Source organism: Sander lucioperca, chromosome 13, assembly GCF_008315115.2.
Source record: "Sander lucioperca isolate FBNREF2018 chromosome 13, SLUC_FBN_1.2, whole genome shotgun sequence".
NCBI lineage: Eukaryota > Metazoa > Chordata > Actinopteri > Perciformes > Percidae > Sander > Sander lucioperca.
The window spans coordinates 13,559,452-13,586,908 of record NC_050185.1 but is presented as its reverse complement, the minus strand read 5'-3'; the positions used below and the strand labels follow the sequence as shown (position 1 = coordinate 13,586,908).

The 27,457-nt window shown below is 39.3% G+C and overlaps 1 protein-coding gene across 14 annotated transcripts in view; it reads right to left on the bottom strand.

Annotated features, from left to right (window-relative positions):
- The window catches only part of nrxn2a (neurexin 2a), a 120,073-nt gene that overhangs the window by 55,033 nt on the left and 37,583 nt on the right, over positions 1-27,457 (bottom strand). For 10 of the 14 annotated variants that reach the window (XM_036008838.1, XM_031320041.2, XM_031320039.2 and 7 more), the window contains 10 exons: positions 21,499-21,660; positions 15,496-15,925; positions 14,436-14,819; positions 13,496-13,699; positions 10,815-10,841; positions 6,523-6,642; positions 6,046-6,427; positions 4,549-4,739; positions 3,408-3,581; positions 2,155-2,274 (listed from right to left, as the gene is read on the bottom strand). In XM_036008838.1, the coding sequence (XP_035864731.1) occupies positions 2,155-2,274; positions 3,408-3,581; positions 4,549-4,739; positions 6,046-6,427; positions 6,523-6,642; positions 10,815-10,841; positions 13,496-13,699; positions 14,436-14,819; positions 15,496-15,925; positions 21,499-21,660 (2,194 nt within the window). The remainder of the gene's footprint in view (positions 1-2,154; positions 2,275-3,407; positions 3,582-4,548; positions 4,740-6,045; positions 6,428-6,522; positions 6,643-10,814; positions 10,842-13,495; positions 13,700-14,435; positions 14,820-15,495; positions 15,926-21,498; positions 21,661-27,457) is intronic. The other 4 variants (XM_036008839.1, XM_031320037.2, XM_031320038.2 and 1 more) reach the window with 1 other exon arrangement.

Below are 27,457 nucleotides of genomic sequence, written 5' to 3'. Positions count from 1 at the left end.
CAATCCTTGTTAGACGGAGTGCTATGAAGGTTTAGCCTTAGGCTGTTTAAAATTCAGGCTTAGATGATGTGATGTGCATCAAACTAGCTGCAATTACAGAAAAAAATCAAAAATCAAATAGGATTGGGGTTGAATAACTGCATACCAACATGTAACCTCTCTCAAGGGGAGTCATTAGCAAGTTTAATAAAGATCAACGTGTTTTCTTGATTCTTGTTTTGCTTTGACAAAACACAGCTGACATGAGCTATTATCTGCATGCAGATAGACATGAACTGTATTAAAACAAAGCTCACTGTCTACAAATATTAGTGATTAAAAGTGGACAAAGTTTTAAGAGGTACTACATTGAAAATCAATGCATTTAATCATCCAAGACATAGGCTACTGTAGGAGTTTTGTAAAAAAAAAAAGAAATAAAAAGACTAAATTATTTGGCTCGTCTCCATTGGAACAACGATGGAGAGCACCTGTTCTGATTTCTGAAATTGTAATTTGATAGTCCCATCTCCATCGATACAAAGTTTTGGTGTTGCTGTTTCTCTCCCCCTCCCGATTATACTGTTTTATTGTTCTTTTTGAAATGCATTTGTACATTTTAAATCAATAAAATAATTTTAAAATCAATATTTTGTGTAAAATTATAGATTTCTTAGTAGCCGTATGATAAGTGGGAAAATGTAGAGAAACTGGGTCATTACTGCGAATTATACCCTGACAGGGTAATGCAGGACCCCAACAACACCGAAATATACATTTTGTCCGGGTGCACAGTCTTGGGAAAGTAGGAGATGTAATAGATAAAGACTATATTATTATTATAATATTATAATATTTTAAATATTTAGATTCTCCTCATATATAAAATTGCATATACTGTACAGTAAATGCCAGATATCTTATTCCTGAAAACATGACTTTCTTACACACACTTTTGCTATCAAATTATCCTCAAATAGCCCCCCTACAGAGTTCAATGGACTTCTCTCTTAAAACAAATCTGCATAACAGCACATTTCAATAATGATTATCACAAAGGCACAATTCTTGCAGTTATTCTAAATGACTGCAGCAAATGAAGCTTAACTTGCCATGACCACTGGACCAATAAGCTTAATGTTAATCTCCTGCTATTATAAGTATGAAAAGCTTTTGGTAAAAGTCGGGTCTATTATTTTGGACATAGAAGGCGGATCAGCAATCAGACTGGAGCTTTTTGAAATGTAGTGTTATCAACGTGTCATCTGCAATTAGCGTGCAATCGATTACTCAAGTCAGAAATACAGCACATCACCAAGTTGTACAGCAATTGGTTTCATTTCAATACAGTGAGAAAATGTACTTGCACATCATAGACATGTGCTTAAAATGGGCAATCAATCCCAGAGAACATCACGTGTGCTCCTCCTGTTGTCAAAGTTATGTCACTGTTGTGGTTTTGTAGTTACAAGGGCAGATTCATCTGAAATGTCACCATGCAAATGAGGAGCCACATGATCATTAAAGGAATAAGAAAGAAAGAAATATTTCAGTTAGATGAAATTATGTTTCCTGACTCCCCCCCCTGAATTTATCACTTTTGTTTGTGAAATACTATTTCACAAACAAAATTACTATTTCTATACTATATTTATTTTGCCTTTCAGGGCTTTTAAATCCTTCAAAGGAAATAATCCAAGAAAGGCATTAAACTTGTCAAGAGGGGCCACAAGTAGACATTGCGTAATTTCAGGGGTCCACAAGCCAAAATGAGCTGGGAACCACTGAGCTAGATAATGTGAAAAATTAATTTCTCTTATTTCTTGAACAGTTAAAATTTTGGGGATACAGTGTTTTCCCAAATACCAATGAAAGACTGGCGAACCAGTGAACATCGAGCCGCCCAGACACCCACTGTGAGCAGCTCACCGTTTGGTGTAACCTACAGTGACATCTGTTGTCGCTCATTGTTTCAGCCTTTAAACCAACATAAGTCTGACTGAATGTTCTTTAAGGTATTCATATTTTACGGATATTTTCACTCGTCAACCAATCACTCAACTGTGGTTTCTGATCATTATCATAATATACCCCGAAGAGACTAGAGAAAGATTTAAACTAAAGGAGACTTTCCCCACCATTCAACCCATTCAGGCGTAATACACTTGCACTTACGGTCACTGCAGAATGGCCCCCCGTAGGTGGTCATGGTGCAGTCACAGGAGAAGCCCTCCCACAGCTGCAGACACACTCCCTGGTGGTGGCAGGAGTCCTCTGTGCAGGTGGTGCTGGGACCTACAGGGTGTTGACAGCAGATTTACCAGGTGCCTTCTCTCCCACTTTATGTATGCATCTTTATGACTATGCAAAGGGAATTAATATGTAATGGTGGGCCAGACATTACTGCACAATAAGTCATCTTTTGACAGAAACAGTAATGTGAAGTGACTGTATTACTTGTACATGTATACATGCTTCCAATGTAAAGAGGTTCAGTAAGACAACCATAGTAATTTAAAACAAGGGAATTAAGATTAAGCTGTTTAACCAACTATTGCATCATGCAGCTGTTTACTGGTTACCAATTACCTCCACAAAATATCAGAGGTAATGTGATTGACTCTCTCTGTCTGTCTGTTTATTTCACTGTGACCACTTCATCTAAAAAAGAAAAAATCTGTGCACAATCACAAAGTGATTAAAAGACCGGTGAGATGGCATTCAATATTTATGCACCTAAAGAATGGAACAGTTTGCCTGCTGATCTGACACTGTGTTCCCTTAAAACCAAACTCACTAACTTCACTCAAGCCTCAAGAGAAGGATTTATAATTTAGTTAGTACATCTTGGAGACCTAAGCCCACTATCGGGCAACAACCATCGCTTATCATCAATCTCCTTACCAATAACTCATACTGGCGTAAAGCTGACTTTGCTCAGTCATGCTCCAAAGAGGAAGACATATATTGATTTTGGAGACTCTGTGACCTTTACCTAAGTTTCACCTTCAAGCCAAACTTTGGGTATACTTATATAACTACTCTGTCATAATAACCTGTCTAATGTTTCCTATAAAAGCAATGGCTGCATGGGGAGATTATATGATATGATTAAGTCTTGGCATAACTCTGTACTTTACTGACTGCTTTCTTGTTTGATTAGAACTCAACAAAAACAGCTGGACTTGACTACAGAGTGATAGTATTACATATTAGCATGTATAATCAGAAATGATAAAACCACAGAATGTGTTCACTGGCCAATTGTAATGGAGCATTCAACAAAGCTGTTTAATACCATAACAAATTTAGTGTAAATAGTTTTCAGTGAGCAGTCACTTGGATTTCCTTCAATTTCACTCTGCTCCAATACAAGGAAATCAAATTACAGGAATGATTCATACTTCCCAGTGTGTTCCTGGCCTCACCTCCACAGCCGTGCTCCACATCTCCCACCTTGTGAAGGGCATCAGCCAGCAGGTCAGGGAGTCTTCCGTTCAAGTCCACGGATGCCAGGCAGCCCTGGTATCCTTCCCGGGATGCTATTAACCTGGGCAGGCTGCTGTACATGCTCTTTCCAACACCACCGATGTACAACTCCCCTGTTAGATACAGGAGTTGGTCAAGAGAAAACCACTTAATTTGCCACAACCAAGTATGTGTTGGTGTATGTTCTGAAATATAGGCTGGCTCCACAGACAATGCACATGGTAAAGGGTAGAGTGCAAACATGAGCATACAGTATACACTGTATTATTTAGTATCTTGGTATGTATCTGCAATCCAAAACAACTGTTTTGCTACAAAGTTTACTTTTAAGATGCATATAATGTTCAGTTTGTGTTGACTGTCATCAAGGTGTTCAATCAAGTATGTGTTTTAGCATTGAGGTCATGGTTGGTGGGGGACCTGACTGCATTATATTCAGAGGTGTTTCTAATATTCTCCCCCCCCTCATGTATATGAAGGACAAACATTTTATTAATACTTAATATAATGTAGCCCAGTGGCCTCAATAATAAACATATAATTTAATTTAAACATGTCTGACAATGTCAACATCAACTTCTGTTTTCTGGCTTCAGACTCCTAACACCTGGTCCACCATTTTCAGAGCTATCAATTGTTGCCCATTTCTCAACTGTAGTTGTTGGTGCAAGCTAAACGTGGAATTTAAAGACAGTTGCTTGAACCTTACAGTTACGTGACAGTCTGCATTCTTGTTAGAGTAATATTAGAACAAAAAAAACAATTGAATATTAAGATTTATCCTAAAGAAATGTAATATTTCATCATAAAATATTGTAATCATCCCCTTCAAAAAATAAAAAAGTAGTGATATACAGTATATTATTGTTTTATTATTATTATTATTATTATTATTATTATTATTATAGTATTGTTTTATTATTATTATTATTAATAATATTAATGCAAATTTTAGAGTTGGAGTATGATTGGTTCACAATGTAAAATCTTACAGAACGAACATGAACACTGAATGCTCTGTGTTAGCAAGTATTCATTGTGTCCTTTCATAAAATACTTATGAATGTTCAGGTAAGTTACCTTTTAAATCCAGGTTGCGGGCTCCATTGGCGTGTTGGGTGACAGTGTGTGAATCAATCTTTAGGATGTGCACATTGTTGTTGTCACGGGAGATCACCACATTGTGCCACTGGTTGTCATTAAGTGGCTTGTCAGAGTTTCCTTTCATTAGCGATGGCCCATTTCCCAAGTCAAAAACATAATGAATGTACCTACAGGACAATGCAGATGTTTACATTCAGTATTGTTGTATGTAATATCATTTCTCCACATACCATAGGCTATTATGTGATTATAGTGTAGCATTTTTAAAACTTTTCTAGCCATCCAGCTGTGTGTGCTTCTGTCTCTTAATCTGTTTTGTAATATAACCACTGTGGGGGCTCAAAGTCAGAAATATTCTTTGTTGATGTACAAGTAAATAACAGTGAATGAACGTAAACACATGCGGCAAGGCTTAAGGCATATCATCATGTTGAAAATTATATTTGATGAGCAAAAACTAAACTTGTTTGAATGAAAGTTATAAGCAACATCCATGACAAAGCTGCTTCACACTAAACATTGAGCAGCCTGAAAACAATGACAGAAGTGTTGGAAGCCATTTTTCCGTCTGTGTTGTCTGTGCAAGCTTCTGCTGCAGGCTCCAACACTGAACAAGGCCTCCTGCTGACTAATTGCTTACTGGGATATTGTATGTGCAAGGTTTGACAGTGGGAAACAACAATTTCTTTCTTTCTACTTTCTCTCTTTTTACAACATTTCTCTGCTATTCTCTCTGTCACGGAAATTATCTACAATGAATAAAACATTCCGAACATATTTGTTGCCAAATGATTTTGAGTAGGTCTGAGTGCGAGAATAACACCTGTATTACTGTGGTAATGGCAGCTATTGTTTTTGCGCTCATGCTTCCTGGAACTGCTTCTTTCACTTTGACACAGTTATTTGTGATGAACAAATGCTTTTAAAGCTATTTTGTGTGTCTCTACACTGCTGCAGGCTGATGGATTGAATGATTAAGTAATTTTTAGCCCAAGAAAGAAGAAAAGTATAAAAAACACTATTTATATGCCTTCAGCTTTGCATAGTCTCACATTGCCAGACCTTCCTCCACAGTGCTGCGGAGTAAGGTCTGGAGCCACGATGCCTCTGCAAAATAGCCTCGGGAAGGAACTTGTTTTGGTGGAACATATAGGTTCAAAAGTTGTTTTAGTCGTGCAACAGGAAACTCAGATTGGACAGATAGTCTAGCTAGCTGTCTGGATTTACCCTGCAGAGATCTGAGGAGCAGTTAACCATAGTTCTCATAAATCGACCGGAGTTTAAAATTCCAACACAAAGAAAGCAGAAGGTAACGGACAGCTGGCAGAAAAGAAGGACATACGGCAAAATTTCCAACGGCAACGGAACAATCCCGGAAGTGGATTTGTTCCTGTCCCAAATAGCCCCTTCTATCTTTCCTCAGCACAAGCCTCTATGTAGATTACAGCTCAGTCCAAAAACTGCAGCACTTACCCTTTGACCAGCTCCACCACGATGAAGTCACTACCATCTCCAGAGTTGAAAAGTATCAGGCCATCAGGACTGGTGGTCTTGAACTGAAAGAAAAGGTGCATGGAGGCGTAGGCCTGCAAGGTGGAGAAGGCCAAGTAGCTGGCTTGCGCTAGAAAAGTTACAGGATTGGCCACAATGTGCCTCATGCCGAATCGAGCATTCAGCTCGCAGTAAGAGATGTCTCCATTCTTGCACTGGTCCAGATAGAGCATTCCGTTGAAGGTGAGAGCTTGCAGATGGCCAATGAAGTTGGAAGGCATCACAGAGATGAAACGCCGCTCTGTCATGACCCCCGTCTCAATGTTACTGAATTCCAGGCGGGTATGGGCGCCCTTCATGTGGCCTAAGGAATAAAAACACGCAGTTTAGATTTCAAATGCCTTTCAATATCGTCACTCTTGTAAGCAAGAATAAAGCTCCTTTATTCCTACTATATACCTTCCACTGTCACATTGTCCACAGAGAGCTGCAAATTCTTCCCACGCCGCAACACCTTCACTGTGTGCCACTCATTGTCATTCAGCTTCTCGCCTACCAGGAGTACCTCTGGTCCCTTGCCTAAGAGGAGGAAATCGTCAAGTGACAATAATACCACCAGCTCAGTATACACCCAATCCACATGAAGCTCTCTCTACTTAGGGTGCATGCATTCATTCACTTGCAGAACCACTGACACACATGCAGCCGTCAACATTCACCTGCAACCTTGAATGGTCGACATGTGTAAAATTATTTCTGTACCGAAAGCATGATGCATGCTTTTATTTATAGGGTGATTCGATTGATGTCTACTGGGTAGGTATCTAATTTCTGCACTATCCCTTGCCTTTTTTCGCTCGTTTCAAAATAGGTCACAGTGCAGAAGCTTGCAACTGCAGCACCGTCATCCCGAATCAGTGCCTATGCAACAGGCCGACACGGCAGTTCAAAGGAGTTCTGACATCGCTTGGGAAACTAATTGGCCATGCCTAAGCTGACTGTGCCTTTAGGGGTTTGTCTGTCTAATTGAGCTCAGGGTAGGAGAATTACAGGGGACGTACAGAGGGCAATAAATGGAAAACATCAACTGGTTTCTGAACACTGCACTGTTTCATCCTGAGGGAAATAAAAACGGTGACTGGAGACTTTGTCCAGGGCTGCATATCAAGTGTCTTTGCAGCACACTGCATGATACCACCATCCACCTGCTGTATATCGACTTCACAAACCAGACGGATCAATTGCATCAAATCCTGCTCCCTCTTTATTTGACTGATTTACTTGGATAATGAAAAACAAACCACTCGCTGGAGTCATGTCCAACACAAAACAGAAATGTTTATCTTGTAAATCTCCACCATGAAAATAGAGGTACTGACAAGATTTGCTGTAATGAAAAAGAGATAGTGGGGACTATTTATCTTATCTGTGCTTCTCAGAGAGGAGCATTCCTGCTATCTAATGTCAGTATGTCAGAACATCTGGGGGTGTGAAATTAGAAAGAAGTGACCAGACCTCTGTAGCCCACTCCTCGTGTCCGCTTGAGGCTACATTTACAGCTGCTAGCATAACATACCTCAAATCCGACCAAAGTGTCGGCTGTTGAGTTGCATTGTGCGTCATGTAGTTTCCAGGTTTTGACAAGGAAGGAAAATGTGCATAATCAAAAAGAGGATATCTATGTATGTGTTGTATCAATGCTAAATTGACGTAGCACAAAACATTTACTATCCTTTGTACAACTAATTGTATTTGTTGTCGTAGTATTTGATTTGAAAGTGGGGTCGTAAAGAATGTTGAATGTCTCAGTAAATAAAAACAAAGCACACATAGTAAAACTGAATGTGTAGCCTGCGTCTCATATAAGTGATAGTGATCTATCTCAAACACTGCAGTGGGTAGTAAAATGATGGAATATAATATGTATTCACACGGACATCTGACTGTAAATCCTTTGAAATGCAGGCTCCTTTCAAAGTGCCTTCGCTTCTCAAGCTCAGCTTCCAGAGGCTCGAGAGCAAGCCGCACATGTAAAGGGTCTATTTTGTCCAGTTTGATCCTCAGTTAAAATTTTATTTGATTCATATTCTCAAAGAAGGATAACTTCAAAGGCATGGTGCAGATATACAGGTTAGCATTATGAGCGAGCCAAGACTTTGAATGCAGGATGTGCGTGTTAATCAAAGCATGTTAAGGTAATTCTGTAATTTTGTAGGACAAATACCTCATTTCAAAAGTGTGTTATTATTATTATATTATTCTCCATATTCCAGAAAATTAATCAAGAGCATTGCAGCAATATTGGTTCTTATAACTATTACCCTCCCACTGACAGCTTCCAAGCAGCTGCTGCAGATGGGCTGTCTCTTTGATTCCTTCAGAAATAAGCTACACTGGCAAGATCTCTCACCTAAGAAATCTGAATCAAGTTGTAAGACAATCTTACAGGCAGATAATCCTGCAATTTAAAATTTGTCTCCATTTTCTAATATCAACCATAAAATCCATTAACAAGCCATCCATCATCACATCTGCAGTATTAAGATTGTCAGAGGTCACTGGTGTAGCATATATACAGCATAATAGATCAGGGAGATGATTATTTTTGCACACAAAGAGATGCTCATACAGTACATATTTTCTGTGGACCATGCATGATGGTACAATGCCATCTGCTGGCAGAGAGGGCACTTTCTTGGGCAGATATCTAAGTCAATTAAGGATTTACAGCTTCTTTTAAAAAGCTATGTTCAACATATTCTCTTGGGTTTTACACAATTATTTATCTGCATATTTTACTTTCTATTGAGTGCAATGAATCCTGCAGGTGGGTCATTGGGACTGGTTTACAGAGACCGTGCACACCTCACTCCTGTCTGACCATTCACACACCCATGAATGCACACACACTACTCACCTCGATCAGAGAAAAACAATGTAATCCATTCTATATAGTTGACTGTTGCTCAGGCTCACATATGCGCTGTAAATCTGTTGTAACAGTAACAGTGTCCCCCTTTGCTTTATAGCCAGTAAATTAGCATACTAGATCAATAGATCAGCATGAGACAAAATGACAGCAAAGGCTGCAGGTTATTGATTTTTCTATTGTACATGCTTAAATGTTAAAATATGTTTGAGAGTAGATAAACAGTTGTTGCAATGGGCTCCTTTCATCTCAGGTGAACATAAATACAATATAATAACTTTTATTCAGGCTGCAAATTATTGAGAAATTGAACATTAACAGTTAAACGTTTTATTTCAGAGAATCCAGGAATTATTCATACATGAGGGGTGGAAACAAGCTTTCAGCCGGCACTCGATTATAGTGATAACTTTTATAAGCATTCATAAGCCTCCTCTGTAATGGATGATCTATATCAGAGAGCCATTCACCTCTCCACTGCCAATAGCTTTTATCTCTTTCTCCCACTGCTGTAGTCTGGACCAAAACTTAAATTGCCTGTCTCTCACTATCAGGTGTGAGCAACAATCTAAATCATAAATTCAAACATCACCGTGGTACAACCCTAGAGTACCACTCCATTACACAAGAGTATAGAATACCAAAAAAATCAATCTGTTGATACAGAGGAAGATCTGCCTTTGGCATTTATCTGCCTTTTAATTAATGGAATTATTTGCACTTATTTAAATACCCCATGACTCATGAAAATATATTTGATGATTTGCTGTCATGTTCTCAGTAATTTTTTTAAAAGTAATTTCTCATGTTGAAGGATTTTAGACATTTTATACAGTACATTTATCCAGCTTGGTTATCATGCATTTATACGTAGCACATATTGTCCAGGATGCCTCTTACATTTAATATCTTTGTGGTATCACAAAGTAAAATAGCAAGTGTCTTGATGTATGACTGAGTAGTTAGACTCAGACACTTACTGTATTCAAATTCTGCCATAAAAAACTGACATCTGTTGATTTAATTTAGATAAAGAATATATGTTCCACTACATGTACTCTTCTCAAATGGGAAGTCTGCAACAAACTGTCCTCTCTCGAACATGTCTCAAAATTTTGGCAAAAACATTTTTCATGTTTCATATTAAATCTATTGATCAGATATCAGGCTAACCTTTAAATCAATCTCAGCTCTGCCACTGCAGTGTGATTATGTAGTAATAACATCTAATTTTCCCCCTTTAAATTGAGACTGAGTGCTGCTTTTCTCACTGCAAATAATTGTTGATTGTACTTGAACTGTGCCCAATCAGCTATGTGAGCAAATTAGACTCAATGGCAGCACAACAGCAGGCTACTTTATGTCAAATCTAGCTACATTTGATTACAAGACTATTATCAGTGCTGTAGTGGAGGGTATACGTAGGTATATGGGGTATACCCACCTCTTTTTCCAGCCAAAAAGCCATGGAATATATAGGAGAGTATACCCACTTCCTCCTCCATAACCTACCCATCTACCTATTAGTACACCCACCTTATCAACAACCACTACACCAGTGATTATTAAGAAAATGTGTTGTTTAAATTGTAACTACAAAGGTGGACTGCATGAGTGTAGAGCAAAAGGATCCAATTATATTTAACCAGCACAGTGAAGTCTTCTGTTCTTATCTTTGTAATGATGCCTGTGAGTAGCATAACGGCAATGGTAAACAAGGAGAATTGTGTTTCATAAGGGAATAGAGCAAGAGGCATATGATTACGCCACAGTGCATGTTATCTAAATCATGGTACAGTAAATAATTATAGGAGACACTTACTGAGATTACAGTCTATCCTGATACAATCTGGTGAGAGAGAGAGTGAGATGGTGAGATTAAAAGAAAAAAAGAACAGCACAAAAGAGGAGAATATTTCACATCCTTCAAGGTACATTCTGCAGACAGTTCAGTGCTTTTCAGAGCCCACCATCCGGGGACAGCCTCGAGAGTCTAAACCGCCACTTTCCTCCCTGTAGTGTACATAACATCAGAAAAAGGACCAGTGAGTGAAAGGAAAAGCTCAGCATGTGTCTGGCACTGCTGGAAGTACAATAGACCAGATCAAAGTTGGGATCAATAAGAGTTTTATTGACCGTAAAAGTGGACGTGCACCAGTAACCTATTATTTTTAGTGTCGTTATTGGCTCGGATGCGGCTGCTTAAATTCAGGCGTCTACAAAGGAATTTGACTGTTTCAGATACCGCGACTGATAGTTTTACTGATGCGTGCTTTGGGGTAATACAGCAGACATGCTCCGCTCCGAGGAAAATTGTTCAAAACAGATGGAACAAAAATGGAACAGGTGAACAAGATTTCAACACGTGAAACCAAATAAAGCATCTTAAAGCTTATCACCCAAAGGAGCATAATGAATTTACTACACAGAACGGGTGAGAGTGGCTACTGAACAATACTTAAATTAGAGCAATTACTGGGATTATGAAGAATTTGCATTAATGTAGTTTCCTGTTATACCTAATCACCTCAGTTTTTTTTCTTCTTTTTTTCTTTTTTACATGTAAAGCCTCTTTTTTTTTTACATGTATAGCCTCTTATATTATTTCTGTTTAGGACAATCTACATGCATTCATAAGTGATGCAGACACTAATGGGATTGATTTATTTTACTGAATACTATTGAGAAGGTCATGAATCTGTATTTTAATGTCTTGTACCAATGCACCTCTACTCAAAAGCCCAAACCTTGATCCGTCTTCACTCTTGAACTCAAAGTGCTGTTAACTGAAATTATCCAGTATCCATGGCACTATTTGTTTCAAGTTAAATACAGAGGAAAAGGGCGATTTGCACAACCTGCAGCCACAATGAACCTTACACCGTGAAAATAATGACACCAGCACAATTGTGATGCTTTGCTAACATTTTCTCATGTCTACAACAGCTAATGCCTTCTAAATCCATCTGCAATATTCACATTCAGCCTCAAAATGGATTCACCCACTCATAATTTGCATGTTCTGAATAATTAAACCAATTCATCCAACTGTACATGAATATATTGGTGTAAGTCATGTGGCTGCTGAGGAGTGCTCTCAAGCTGTCAACCACCACAGAGCAGTGGATACAGACAGCCAGAGACCAGAGTGACTTTCTGTTGCAGGTGTGTATGCGTGTGTGAGTGTGTGTCCATCACTGGCACCCTCTGTTCAGCGAAGCGACTCTAAACTGGACAGGCCGTTAAATGTGAGGGGAGGGAACTACTACGATGGTCACATCTACGGTGTGAGCAATCTAAGTGGTAATATCTCAGCGTAATGACGGGTCTGGTCTCTGACTGCCTTCTCCTTGAACTGCAGACAAGCCATTGAAGGGCTGAAAGAGCCGAGACGGTCAGATGGGACCTGACCCCTGGATGAACTGAGAAGAGACAGAAGGAGGGAGTGAGGAAGAGCGAGAGAGCGAGAGAGCGAGAGAGCGAGAGAGAGAGAGAGAGAGAGAGAGAGAGAGAGAGAGAGAGGGAAAGGCAGAATATACATACACACCTATAGTTGCTTAAAAAGGCATTAAACCCCTTGAGTTTTTTCATAGCTTTTTGTATTAAAAAATGACTTCTTCAACATGTTTTTTTTTTTTTAATTTAGATATAGCATTCTTTATATGTTTCACATCAGTTGTTCAGTTTTCTACTATATTATATTTTGATACAATATGGTGATAATTCTCTTACTGTACAAAAATATATATTTTGGGGCGTCCTGGTAGCCAAATAGTTAATAATTGTAATTGTAATAGTGTATAGTTAAGACCAATAGGCTTCCATATAAACACAATGTCCATAGTAAACAGATTGAACCTGATGCACTAATTGCTTGTTCTGTTGTTCCAAAGCTTCTCTTGCACTGCCACATACTGTACAGCAGACCCTTATGTTTGGTATGCTAGTAACAAAGAGAATAATCCCCAAGGAATGGAAGGCTACCAGCACTTCTTCTTTCTCCAGATGGTTTAGGGAGTCTCAGAGATACATCTTGAGAGGCTTTGAAGCAACACACATGGTTTTCATGAAAAGTTTGAGAGTACCTGGGGCCCAATTATTGGACACCTTAACTCTCCTGTTAGATAGCTAAGGTCCCTACTGCATGACACCCAGTTTGGTATCCTTAGCCATATGCTTTTTTTATGATATAGGCTGACACATCATTGTATTTATCTTTGGCTAGTCTGGCTTTTTGTGGTTGCTGTCTTTTTTTTCTGTTTTTGAATGTGGGTTGAGTTTGTAAATTTGTATATATATATATATAACTACACTGAATAAATCTGACACAACCACCACATATTTCTTGATGTGCTTATCTTTTTAAGCAACTGTAGTTATTGTGTATGAAGATGGATATGGGAGAGTCTGAGACAAAACTAATATCATGAGAACTCTAGCTAAGTGACACGCCCTAAAAGATCAACTGGTATTATCTGCTCGCATTTGCCGCAGCAGCATTACCCAGGTTCACAGTGAGTTTCACTCTGCCTCCGTCCAGCTCCAGACGCAGGGTGTCCGCTGACTGCTGAGAGGTGGTGGCCATCAGCAGGCCAAAGGCCCTCTGGGACATGAAGCGGAGGGACACATCCTCGGCCTCTGTGTGTAGCGTCCTTGGCAGCACCACCTTGAGATACATGCTGCCATCATAGCTCACCATGGTGGCCTCTATGGATTTCAGGAAGAGGAAGCGTTAGCAGACATTGAACCCCAGAGGAAATCACAACACTAAATTTAAAACACAAAGTGGCATTTATGGAATGAAGCCTGAATTTAAGCTTATCTGAGATACGGCATGATATAATTTTAGATTGCAGTTTTCATCAGTTGCACCAGATGGCAGAAAAAGCCTGGAGCATGCGAAGACAGCGGTGAGATTACAGCAGCAGAAATCAAATTTCTGAAGGATTTATACCCATCACAATCGCAATACAAGGGGGGGTTTTCATATATCCCTCATACTATTAGCTGCCAATGGATCTGTGTAATTTGGCCTCTCTGTGGCAAAAACCATCTGCATGGTAAATGAGTGATTCAGGCCGAATCACTCTGCAGAGCCAGCACTGCATTTCTAATGAACCACCCATAGCACTGGCAACCTCATGATAATGACAATTCATTAATAAATCACTATACTGTAGGAAACTAATTTACTATGCATTAAATAAAAAATAAATATCATACTGCAATTGTAAATGTAATTATTATTGTTTGGCAGGCTGGAGCATTAAGGCCAGATGAATGAATTTTCTTTGTATCTACATTTTTTTCCATCTGTGCAGGCACATTCTAGCCACTACACAACTAAGTTTATAAATAAAATACCGATGTTAAAAGCTTTGCAGCAGCATTTTAAAATTACTTATCCTTCCCATCCACTACCATCCGTTTCAGAAACTCTTACCCTTCTCACAGCTGGGACCTAGGTAGCCGGTACCATTGCAGTCACAAATGTGGCGGTTCCAGCCTTCTCTGCAGTGTCCACCGTTGGCACATGTGTCTCTTGCACACCTGACATGAGTCTCTCTGGTGCAGAAACTGCTGACACCTGTGGCGCTCTGAACCTCTGCCAGCCTCCACAGGTTACGGCTCTGTCCGTCAATGAAGAGGTCCCTCACACAGCCCACGTAGCCAAGGCTGAGGGAGGCGCTCCATACCTCAGGGGGGAGCATGAGCGCTTGGCGATCCTCAGGTAAACCTCCAAGATACATATCCCCGTCTAGGTCAAGGATTTCACTGCCTTCATTAGCAGAAAAGGGGATGCTCTGGCTGTTCACCGAGATGAAGCCTGTAGGGCGGGCAGTGAGTCAATTTGTACTTACACAATGTTTTTGTTGAAAATGAAGACAGGTGTGTGTGTGTGTGGGTTATGCTACGTGAGAAGTGAGAACAAACTGTGAGATTGAGGAAGTGGGCTTTAGTCTCTGCTTGTTTTTAAAGAGTGTGGATTAAGAAACTGTACTGCCACTCCTTGGGATTTTTTTTTTGTGAGCAAAAGCAGGAGCTAAAACTAAAACTTGCTCTAGAAAAGTGAAGACGGACATATTACCCTGCTTGAAAAGGAAGGATATGTATTTATAGAAATGTGTAGGAAGAAATAGAAGGAACTAAGTGTATTTTGGCTTCTACTAATAAGGCAGACATTTGGATTGTACTGATACGGCTCAATTTGAGGTGGGTGACTGTATAATTGGCCACTTGTGAAATAGGTTAACACAGATTTCTAAATGTCATACATAGATTATAGCAACTGAAAATATCATTGCAATTAAAACCTAATATGCATGCAAGTGTCACTGCAGTGAATAAAAAGCAAGAGCGTGCCGATGTGACTGGTTCCATGCTGGCATATGGCGGTTTCACAGCTTGGAACCTTTTCTGCTCCACAGCTAAAACTGGAGAAACACGGTAACAGAAGCAGACAGAAGGCTTCCCCTGCCTTCACAAATACACAATTTTCTTACCATTGCGCCCGCTCCTCTGGAAGTCCACATGGCACCACTCGCCATCATCAAGCCTCTTGTTACTGGCTTTCATTTTGATGCTGCCAGAGCCCATATCCATGACCAGGTAAAGAAATCCATCCAGCAGCTCCATGGCGAAGAAGTCAGCCCTGGGCTTCCTGTCGGGCTGTACGCCCTGCAGACTGCCATGGCTGAACAGCAGCAGGCCGATGGGCTCTGTGGTGCGGAAGTCAAAAGATATGGCGCCTATCTTCTTTGTGTTCCACCTGGGCAATGTCAAGTAGGCAGACGGTGTGTCGAAAGTGACCGGCTCCAGGGCTTCCACATCCTCGCAGCTGAATATCAGGTCACCATGGATACTGATCTTTGGGTCTCGCTGTTCAGCCAGTCGTGACAGCTCCAGTCTAAACTCATTATTCTTGTAGACCACCTAATAAGTGAGGGAGATGTTGTGATGAGATGACAGCTGGATAGAGCAATAAATTCAGTGCAAAGGTTGAATATTACTCATCAATACATATTAGATATATACAATATGACACAGCAGCATTCACAAGGACATGCAGCAGAAAACACAGTGAATCATCCTTGAACTCAGATAGAAAATATCCTGATAATCATATCCAGAGTTACGTCCAATAAACTGGCACCTTTAATTAAACAGATGCAGAGGCAGTTAATGCATTAATTAATTAACCAAAAATGACACGACACACATCGCACTGTCTCTTTGAGATTGTTCCTGACTCGTGCTGTGTGTCCATGTAGCGATTGATGATGAAAATGATGAATAATTTTATTTTGGTTAACATACATTGAGAGTGCATGTAGAACTGTACGCATTGTATTTTACAGGAATTCAAACAAAAGCAAGAAGGCAGCAAGAGCTAAATGCTTTTGACATTGGAAATGCATTTAGATTTAGATGCAAATGCAAAGATTTACATTTTAGACATTTAGCTGAGTCACTAAGGAACGTACAATGGGTCTGACTGTTGAATAATCATTACATTCGGAGAGGAGGAATCGCAGACATAGCACCTATACAATGACAAACAATTATGTGTTTATACTAAGTAAACTGAAAGAGCTGTGGGTGGATGAGAGGTGGACTTGATCCTTCACAAGCACAACACACAATTCTTTATTTAAATAGGCAAATTTAGTAAATGTAAGAGGGCATAAGCTTAAGTATTCATTTTCACTGCTGAGCTCATGATGCAGGTACCTGTAAACTGTGGTAAAAATCTGATTATACTCTCTGGCTGCAGTGAATATACAACAGACCTCCCTCTGTCTTTGAGGATTGTATGGCTATTGATTTGAAAATATAGATAAATCACAGGAAACAGAGAGATATACAAAACGCTTTTTTTAAGTATTCACTTATACTACAATATACCCTGATTAGACTGAAGCACACTTCAATAGAATGCATGTGTGGGCTTCTCTGTAAGGTTATTGTATAATTTTCTACTTTCATTCTGGGTTCATCAATATGCACAGCAGGGGACAGCAATCCTTGTCTCATTCTGTATCAGTTGTAAGTCACCCCAAGCCCACTGTTATCTTTCACTCTGCGTCTGCCTGAGGTGACACACCACACTGCGTAGAGGACTAACAGCAGAGCTGAGAGGCAATTTGAGCCAATATCACACTTCACACTGCCTCAGTGTGACTAATTAAGCAGTGAAATCAGATGGTGAAACTGACCATCGAGAAATGAGTGTAACAGGCAATTTTTAAATAAACACAGTCAATCAAGACACAGCGCATTGGCAGATATATACAGCCATTGATTACAACAAGCAACACCACATCTAACAAAAATGCAAAAATGTCTACAAAAAAAGCACTTTGTGACCTCTGCACAAAGCCCTCATGTCTTTTATGCTCAAACGGTGAAGAATAACAATAATCTGCAGTGCCCTGCTACACCATGAACTACTACAACTACTATTGTGACTATTATTGCCACTGTTCATCACACCCTCAACCGGCACCGTCAGACACCGCCTACCAAGACCCTGGGTCTGTCTAAGGTTTCTCCCTAAAAGGAAGTTTTCCTCACCCCCCCAAGGTTTCTCCCTAAAAGGAAGTTTTTCCTCGCCACTGTCGCGAGGGGAATTAGAAGAGTTTAGAATTGTTGGGTCTTTGTAAATTATAGAGTGTGGTCTAGACCTACTCTATCTGTAAAGTGTCTTGAGATAACTCTTGTTATGATTTGATAATATAAATAAAATTGAATTGAATTGAATTGAATAACAACAGTCTGAGAATGAAGACCTTCTCTGCTGCTAAAAAACATGTGAGCGAAGCATTAAATTAGAAAGACCTAATGATGCAGTGTGGGACATCCTGTGGGCACACATTCTACAGACCGATAAGATGCGGACTTCAAAGACAAATTCATCTCTCCCCTACAGTTGTTGTAGTCGTAACATTCGTGTGAAAGTGGCCATTATTTTTCTTGTACCTGATGAACCTGATGGCTTCTCCCCACCCATCAGCACTCACATATTTTATCATGCAATGTCTTGGGAGATTAGTCATATCCCAAACTCTCTACTTTTAGTTAAGACAGATATCTCCCTAAATAGATGCACTGCTTATACAATAAATATTCTATTCACCCCCCCCACCTGGATTAAGATGAATATGTGTGTTGGAATTCTTTCCATTCACCGCAGAGCTTTGTTCCTCTACTTCATTGCCAAACTCAGAGCTCTGGCTTAGACTGACCCGTCTCTGAACCTGCCTCCTGGATCCACAGGCAGAGTTGATCCTATTTGATCAGCTCTGCCTCTGCCACTGCTCACCTTCATTACTGGGGTTTGTCATCCTATACTCATGACTCTTTATCCCGTCATACTCTCCCTATGCATGCCTACAAGACATCTGTGTGACTACGCACAGCAGTAGTAGGTCTAAACACCACCACCAGTCGCAGCCGCACCACCCACAGAGCGGGGGTTGCAGCATTGGCAGCGTGCTGGGACAATAACCTGTCCATAAATAACATCTAAATTTCATTTCAATATATTCACATTGCAGAGTACACACTCTATTTAAAAATCATTTAGTTAACGCTTGAGTGTTTTAAAATGTTGGTGTCATGTACTCTATTAATACTACAACCAGTGTAGGAAATTAAAAGAATGTTTGGGGGGCAACTTTCCCCCACTGTCGGGGCATTTAAAAAAATTTAGGGGCACTACTAAATATAATTAGTGCGTAAAGTTGCTGTTTTTTAAATGTGAAATGGGCCCAGATTAACATGCATACAGTAATCACCACCTTGTGCCAACATGAGTAAATAAAAAGAATACTGTTACTATTACAATGTAACAGTGCTGTTATTGGCTATAAGGATATTAGGAGTTAAAAGGAAAGAATTACATATCTGTATACTGTGTGGACTACAAGATTCAAAATGAAATGAGGCTGTGCTTTGGCACTGCAGTGCTTTGAGTAAAATGCAAACATCAGCATGCTAACATGCTCACAATGGCAATGCTAACATGCTGATAGGTAGGTAGGCTGAACAGGTAGTATTTGCCATATTCACTATTTCAGCTTAGCATGCTAATATTTGTCATTAGCACAAAAACCAAAGTACAGCTGAGGCTGATGGAAAAGTATTTGGCATGCATACCAAAGTATTGATCAAAAAGAAATTTTGACCTGATTATGGCGCTAGATGAAAAGTCAGGGGATAACTAAAGCCATTAGGAATTTATCCTCTAGCGACCTTGATTAACTGTTAAGCGAAAACCTGAATGTGAACCTCATGGTGGTGTGAGAGGAAACATTGGGGGGATCAAAGTCTGTATGATTTTTTTTTTTTTTTTTTTTTTTTTAACCTTTATTTAACCAGGTGGGCCATTGAGAACAGGTTCTCATTTGCAACGGCAACCTGGCCAAGACAAGCGTAGGCGTGCAAGACAACAAATTGTTTCACATTCAATACAGTACAAGAACACAGAATACAATATGCTACATAAAGTGCAGAATAAGTGGGCAATTACAAATGCCGGCACGTAGTGAGGTGCAAGTAAGTCGATGGATATGCAATATACATGAACAGAGAGTCTATATCACTGCTGAGATGGTGTAAAGAGTTGATGGTGTAAAGAGTCAGTAAACAGTTAGTCTAGTGGTCTAGTTATTGAGGTAGATCAGTTATAACACAATGTATATGAATAGACAGTCTAGATAACTGCTGAGGTGTAGTGAAGAGTCAATCTACAGTTAGTGCAAGTTGCGGTCTATTAAGTGATGTAGATCAGTAATAACACAGTAAGCAGTAATCAGTCTATATAAATGCTGAATGTAGAGAAGAGACAATATACAATTAGTGTAAATGGTTAGTCTAGGTAGTGATGTATATCAGTAATAATACAATATGCAAGAATAGACAGTCTGTATGAATGCTGAGATATAGTAAAGAGTTAGTGTACAATTAGTGCAAAGTGTGGTCTAGGTGGTGATGAAGATCAGTGACAACACAGTATACAAGAATAGACAGATTATATGAATGCTGAAATGTAGTAAAGAGTCAAAATGATTCATCCTTTGGGGAACTGCAAATGTCTAAATTTCATGGCAATCCATTTATTGGTGGCAAGATATTTCAGTCTGGACCAAAGTGATGGAACAAACGACATTCATCCCTAGAGCTCCAGTGTAGCTAAAACTCATAGATGTAAAGCATTTGTCAATAACTTCTCCATTTTAGTGTCATGACTGAACTTTGAAACACACATTACTTGTTGTGGACACAAGTACATCTGTCTGAAGGTTTCAGGTCTCTACCATTAACACATTATGTGACTGCACAAACTAGATGCTTAGTAGTTAGGACTTGGCAAGTGAAAGTGCTTTTTCAAATGGGTTCCAAGAAGAAAATCTGAAACTGAAAAATAAATCTTTTCACGTTAGTTCTAGCAGAGCATTGAAGCCAAGCACAACATCTCAAACAATGTTCAAATAAGTCATGAATCTACTTTTAAGAAGACTATTTGACAGATTTTATAATCTGTAAAACTCTCACACATACTCTAAAGAAGCTGCTGCTTGTTATACTTTGCTCCAATTTGCTGCTGCTGTTGCTAGCTTAGTCAGACAATTTCTAGTCTATTTGCCTTGTGCATTTTGTGTATCCTCTAAGTTATGTGTCTGTTCTGTCCTTGGTGCATTGTACTCCCCACTGAATCCCATGCAGCTGGATTTAATGGGGATCAAGAGCAGGGCCTAATAACGGTTTATAAGCATTTATGGAATAAATGGTCTTAAATCCTTTGACGTAAGTGTCTCTGCCAGAAGAAAACTCATTTGTTTGAGCTTGATATTGACTCCACCAAGAAAATATATATACAACGACCTGCCACTCTGATGCTTATGCTACTTTCCACTTCACTATTTTAATTCAAACTACTGCCTGTTTTAGTCATGTCTCCTCCTAATCCGTCCTTGGTAATAGAAAGCATTTCTCTCACTTTTAAGGCACAAAGCATGTCATTCAATTTTCATGAGATTGCTCACTTCATTAAACATTTGGAAGCCCAGGCTGAAATTCTGCATTTATCCATTATTCATTACTTTTTCTATAATAATTATGAGTACATTATTGTAGCTTGCTTGCTAAAGATAATCAATGTGACAGGTACAGGCCATTGTTAAAAATCTGGAAAAAGTGATGAAAAGTTCAGACTGGTATTTCAGGAATGAACATGAGAAGATGCATCGGTTTCTTATGTATATTAGTGCTACGTTCTCAAAGCGATTCCCGCAGGAATCTACAAATGCATATGCTCTGCACAGCGCATATGCAGCTGAATGTTTCTCCTTCAAACACCCTACAACAGGAGAATCGATACGAATGTGAGTGGTGATTTTCTATACGCAGAACATGCTCTGCTTATAGGAAGGGGTAGTGCTATCTAAGGAGGGTAGGATAGTGTTTCCAGTCCTCTGCTGGGACCGAGGTCAAGCTGTACTCACATCTTTTAGACAGCCCAGGAAGTTGTTGCCGACCGGGGAGCCTGGTAGGTCGGCTGTGTTTAGGCTGCCTCCTATGTAGAAGAGATCATCAGAGCCCAGCATGGTGTAGTCCTCCTGAGTGTAGCCGGTGGTGGTGAGAATCCCATCCACCAAGATCGTCACCTACAGGAGCCATTGCGGGAGGACGATATAAGGGAAAATAAATAGAAGATATAAAGAGATTTTAAGTCAGACAGAAAGAAATTTCCTAATTATTTCATGCTTCATTTCTTGATTCTAGTTGAGCTTGCCTTAATGTTAGATCTTGAAGGCAATTACAAGATCAGCTTTGCAGGGTTGACTAATCTCAGCTGATCCCTGTTTCTGATATATTAGCAGGATTGCAGTGGAGACAATATAACAACATAAATATTATTTGTACTGATATTTTGGCTCCAAATCAATATGAATGATACATTGTACTCAATTAATTTGAGATTAAAGATATCAAGATGGCAAACTATGTTGCTTGTGTATTGGCAGCAACAAAACGAGATTATTCCCATATCAGTCTTATCAGTACACAGAGACAAAGGAAATGAATGACTGAATAGGGCTATACAGTAGAAGAAGAAATGATATGCTTGTTGCCATGACAATAAGCCTACAGTTGACACATATTCCTACACAAATGTAGCAGCTCCCACTTTGGGGTAATAGGTGAAAACAATAATGATTTCATTGTGATGAAAAGAAAATTCAATTTTCAGGAAAATCTACTGCGAAAAGCTAATTAATAAACTGTACTCACTCTAATAAGATGTCATACATAAAATCTTTTGTCAAAATCAGGCCAGTAAATTTGCAAAAATATCAAAGAGCAATTCATATGCCAGAGAGAGGAAACTGCTCTCTCAGTAAAAATTAACAGCCCCTGCACCTTCACTACACACTTTAGTTGTCTTATATTGTACACATTTAATGATCATTTTTCATTTTAATTTTGATTGGGAAATTCCATGGAGAAAATTTTGCATTTAAGCAATTGTGATATAACATGTTGTGGGAGGATTTTGGCATTACACATAATAATGGGATGATTTCTATTAAAAGAGAAGGATGATAAAGGTGAAGGAGGCACTGAGCTACATATCTGGATAAAACTACACCACCCCAAGATCCAATTGACCTTGACTTAGGTAGATAAAGTGGTGTGGCCTCATTCCCAACATACTGATGATAATCACCCTGCCAGGTGTCAGTAAGCATACACAAAACAAATCATTACAAATCTGGGATCTGTGATCAAGCGGTCTGATTTTTAAAAGTCCTTATATTGTATCTCAGGAACTTAACTTTGTGAAAACTGTGGTGGTTATTCTGTCAAATCGCTGGTATGTTGAAGGCAAGAGGATCAGAGACAAACGAATGACTTGACAGGGTATGTTCAGGTGTCAGGTCAAAAAAACAAGGTCCTGCCTTACCATTCACTGGTACTGGCAGGAATTGATTTCTATCTAGTGGTGAAGCCCTCAGTATCTTTGGCTTGAACAGTGGACAATGGCAGGGCTTGACGTGGGTTGATGAAACTGCACATCAAGAAAACCAAAGTGCTTTCATGCCTGGAAAGAAGGGATGTGCATCTCTGGTCTGAGGCTGATGCAATATGCATGTTGATGCATTGCCAACTACCTGATACATACTGTAGAAGAAAATGTTTTACCTAATAGTTTTATCCTTATATTGTCTTTCCTGTTGCTTTGTGAAACAGACGTGTATTGAGCCTATGTTAATCTACTCAGACAGACTTGTGAGTTGAGTGTCTTCTGAGAGACTTGACCAGCCCACACCTTACCTCTTGTTTTCTGTACCTCAATATACAATTCTGGCCCGAAAACTCACTCTGGGCAAAGAGAATTCTGGAATTCTGGGGCCGAGCATTTTGAGGAGGAAAAGAAAAAGTTGTCATTTAAGTTGTTTCTTTCTTAAAAAAAAAAAAAAAAACACTTGGACCTGTAACAACTCCTTTGTAGTGTTCTCTGTCTCCAGTTTACAGTACACTAAACTTTTATAACACTTTACACAATTAACAGTTTAAGATTCTCAGGATTAACAATGCCAATGAAGCATATAGTGCAATGAGCCATAACTGTCTGCCAGCAGATGGATGTGCTTAAAGCTATTTCAGAAGGTAGGCTAACTCAGCAGTGAGCAGAAAGCAGTTTCTTTATGAACAATAAAAAATAAAAATAACCTTTTTCAAACAGGTCTCTCATAACTGCTTACGAATGTAATTTTTTAAAACTATTGTTGGCAGTCACAGGGTGCTGTAAACAAACACCACTGTCATAATCAAAACAGCCCAGTCATGACAGTAAAAATAGCTCAGCTGTGTTGAGAAATGTTGAAACAGAATGTCAATAGAGTAGAGTAGTACTAGCCAATCACAGCACAGTGGGCAGGACTAGGCAGAACACTGTTGCGACACGCCTCAGCAGTTGGCACGCATACGACATAACTGCACGCTCGCTAACGTCATATAGAGGAGGAATCAATCTTAATATGAAATTATTGGTCACATTTCTAAACAAAAGCATAGGACCTCTACTAATAATTCTATATAAATAAATTGGATTTTATCAATGCAAAGATGTTAAAAATGATGCATCCCCAATTGTATCCAGAGTACACTTTTTTATATCGGTGCACTTTTATGTAGGCGCATGAATCTTACCATCCATAGTGGAAACTGATTGATGCAGCTTTTTCTTTCACTCCACAACATCTACAAAAGCATAACCAGTTTCTAATAATGAGTAATATACCACATCCTGACACCCCAGATAGTTACTTTACTGGCATTTCAAAATCAGAGGTGATGGTAACTATTGAATTAAAAAAAATCATTAATAAGAAGCACACAGCAGGATAATATTCAGGTTCCAGTTCTGGCTGGAACTATTTGAGACTGACCTTTCATCCTAATTTCTCCCGGGTTTCTACTCAGCCGAGGTTACACAGAGCTCATTAAAGGTAAACATATATTCATGACGGTTAGTGGAGCTCAAAAGTAACAGCCAGAATTGAGTGCAATATTTAGGATAATATGTGTGCATGCTAGTGTATTGTGTGTGAGTGTGTACAGTAAAGGCCCATAAATAGGTGGATGCATGATTATTAAGGGTCAAAAAGCCAACAGAATGAGCAACAATCATTTTGCCCACAACAGTAAAAGACTAGAATTACCACCTTGCGGTTGTATGCCTCTGCCAACCAGTCATGTTGCAATTTAAATCCATATCTGTCCAGAGTCATATAATTTATGTAGTAATGACTTTGAAGGAATGTAATAAAAAGGTATTAAGTGTATTTTTAGAGAAATGAAAGTTATCACTATATTGACATGAATAATTTCCGGTAGAAAAATGCTGTCTTCACTTAGAGACTATTTTTACAGAGGAGAACGCAGGGCTGATAGAGAGCTACATCACATGATGCAACAATAATCACATGAAGTTTAATACCAGTAAAACCACATCTTCAACCCGGCAGCACAGAAGATATATACAACACCACAGTTTCAAGATTATTGTCACCAATTCAGTATCCGACCAAATGTGAAATATGGTCACAATTTCTCCGTCTGTTCCTGAGTTACGGCACTGAATAATGGCCAGAAAAGTCTTTTGGCAGAACATTATGATGTCACAGTGAAGTTGACCTTTGACCTTTTGGATATAAAATGTCATCATTTTATCATTATATACTATTCAACATTTGTGTGAAATTTTGTCATGATTGCAGTATGATTTTTTGAGTTAGTCAAAAACGTGTTTTGTGAGGTCACAGTGTCCTGGACATTTGACTTCCAACTTCTAATCAGTTCATTGTTGAGTCCAAGTGGACGTTTGTTTCAAATTTAAAGAAATGCCCTCAAGGCCTTTCTGACATATTGCATTTACGATAATGGGACGCATAGATGTATGGGAAACCCAAAAACATAATGCCTTCGGCCAAGGCTGTCGCCGGTGCGGAGGCATAAAAAGACAGATGGGGGCTGGATAGTAATAGGAGGAATTCTAGCCTGAAAAGCACCACCGGATCTAACATAATGTTTCCATCAGGACTCTCTTGGGAGTTACAGTTTCCCCTATCTACATGTCAGTGGGGTAACTTATCTAAAGGGAAAGCAATTTACACAGGGATCAAATGCATTTCTGAAAGCATAAGTGACGTTGTAAGCATTGGCTTGCCGCTCTTCTAGAAGCCGGGGTAAGGAAATAGATGTGGAGGAGGATGCAACTTTATATGCAGCTTAATGTGACAGATTCAGAATATATTGGTGATGATGAGAGAGTTAGATACAAAATGAGCCCTACTTTAGCAATGAAATCAAACATTTAAATGCATTGCGCATGGCGCATAGCTCATTTTATAGAGAAACATTTAGGTTAATTACGGTTAATTCAGGTAAATTTACTAAGTGGTCACTTTATTTGGCACAAAAATGCTTGGACTCCTTTTGCTTTCAGAAGACCAATTTCCTCAAGGTTTTAATATTGCGCTATAAATGACTCACAGGGATCTTGTTGGACTCAGTGGTGCGACTTGTCTCCTGTAGATTTTTGAATACACTTCAAAAGCCACTTGCACATGATCCGCGGTAAAACCGCTCTGCAGGAGAGTGGTGGAGACAATATGGAGGAAGCGCTACCCTTGGTCATGCACCGCTCTGAATCACCACCGAACGCTGCGCTCAAAGTTAAAAAATATTTCAAATATGACCTTGTTGCTGCTGACTTTTTTAAGGTGCAATCAAAGCCAGAAGCAATGATGATGTACACCTGCGCTTTAACTCTGTGCCTACAATATGCTCTGCACCCTTCCTCGCAGTTTTATCTCTGATCATGTGTACACGGCTTAAGGTAGGAATACATAGCACCTCAGCTAAAGAAGCTCTGCTTGACTGGATACAATTTGTGTGCCTTGCATTGTATCCACTCCCCAGTATGTGCCAATTTGTGACTTTTTCTATAAGTGATAGTAGGGACCAAAATGTTGTTTGCTGTTTTCAGGGAAAAAGCTCTAAAAACCCACAGTACATTACCAGCTCAGCACCAACTGGCAGACAGACACAGTTAGCAACTAGCTGGTGAACACAAGGAGCGACCTAGTGCTTCTGAAATATTCCGTTAAAATGTGAGCTAGATTTGGATGGATCCTGCCTATAGTGGAGCCAGCTATTTTTCTCAAGGGTTGGAGGAGAACAAAAACACAACCACGAGAGAGTGAATATTGGATTTGGACCAGAAGCACAACTCCAAATGAATGATTATGTTGCTCTGTAATTGCTGGATGTGTAAAAAGCAACTGTTAACAAGTTCTCTATATCAACTTAACAGACATGCCAATGTTGTGTTCACCAAAAATCTGTTATTGCAGGTTTAAAGTTGCAAACATTTCTTTTGGCTTCTATAGGGGAACACATTGTTAAATCTTAACAGTTAGCAAATAATTGTTTACACACCAGAAAAAGAGTAACATTAGCATTTGGAGTTGTGTTTAAATACATTACAAAACACAATCTGCGGACACCCAGATAGCTCAGTTGGTAGAGTGGGCGCCCATATATAGAGGTTTACTCCTCGACGCAGCGGGCCCAGGTTCGACTCCGACCTGCGGCCCTTTGCTGCATGTCATTTCCCCCTCTCTCTCCCCTTTCATGTCTTCAGCTGTTCTGTCAAAATAAAGGCCGAAAATGCCCTAAACAAATTCTAAAAAAAAAAAAAAAACACAATCTGCCAACTCAAGCACTCTATAGACCTGCAGAAATGGACAATTTATCCAAACAATCCCTTTCACATTACACATAAATTACAACATTATTCAGTGTTAATAAATCAAAAAAACATTCATTAGTGGATCTATAATGGAACTAATTGTAGAATGACTGCAGTGAAAGAAAAGAGCCAGCAGGGTA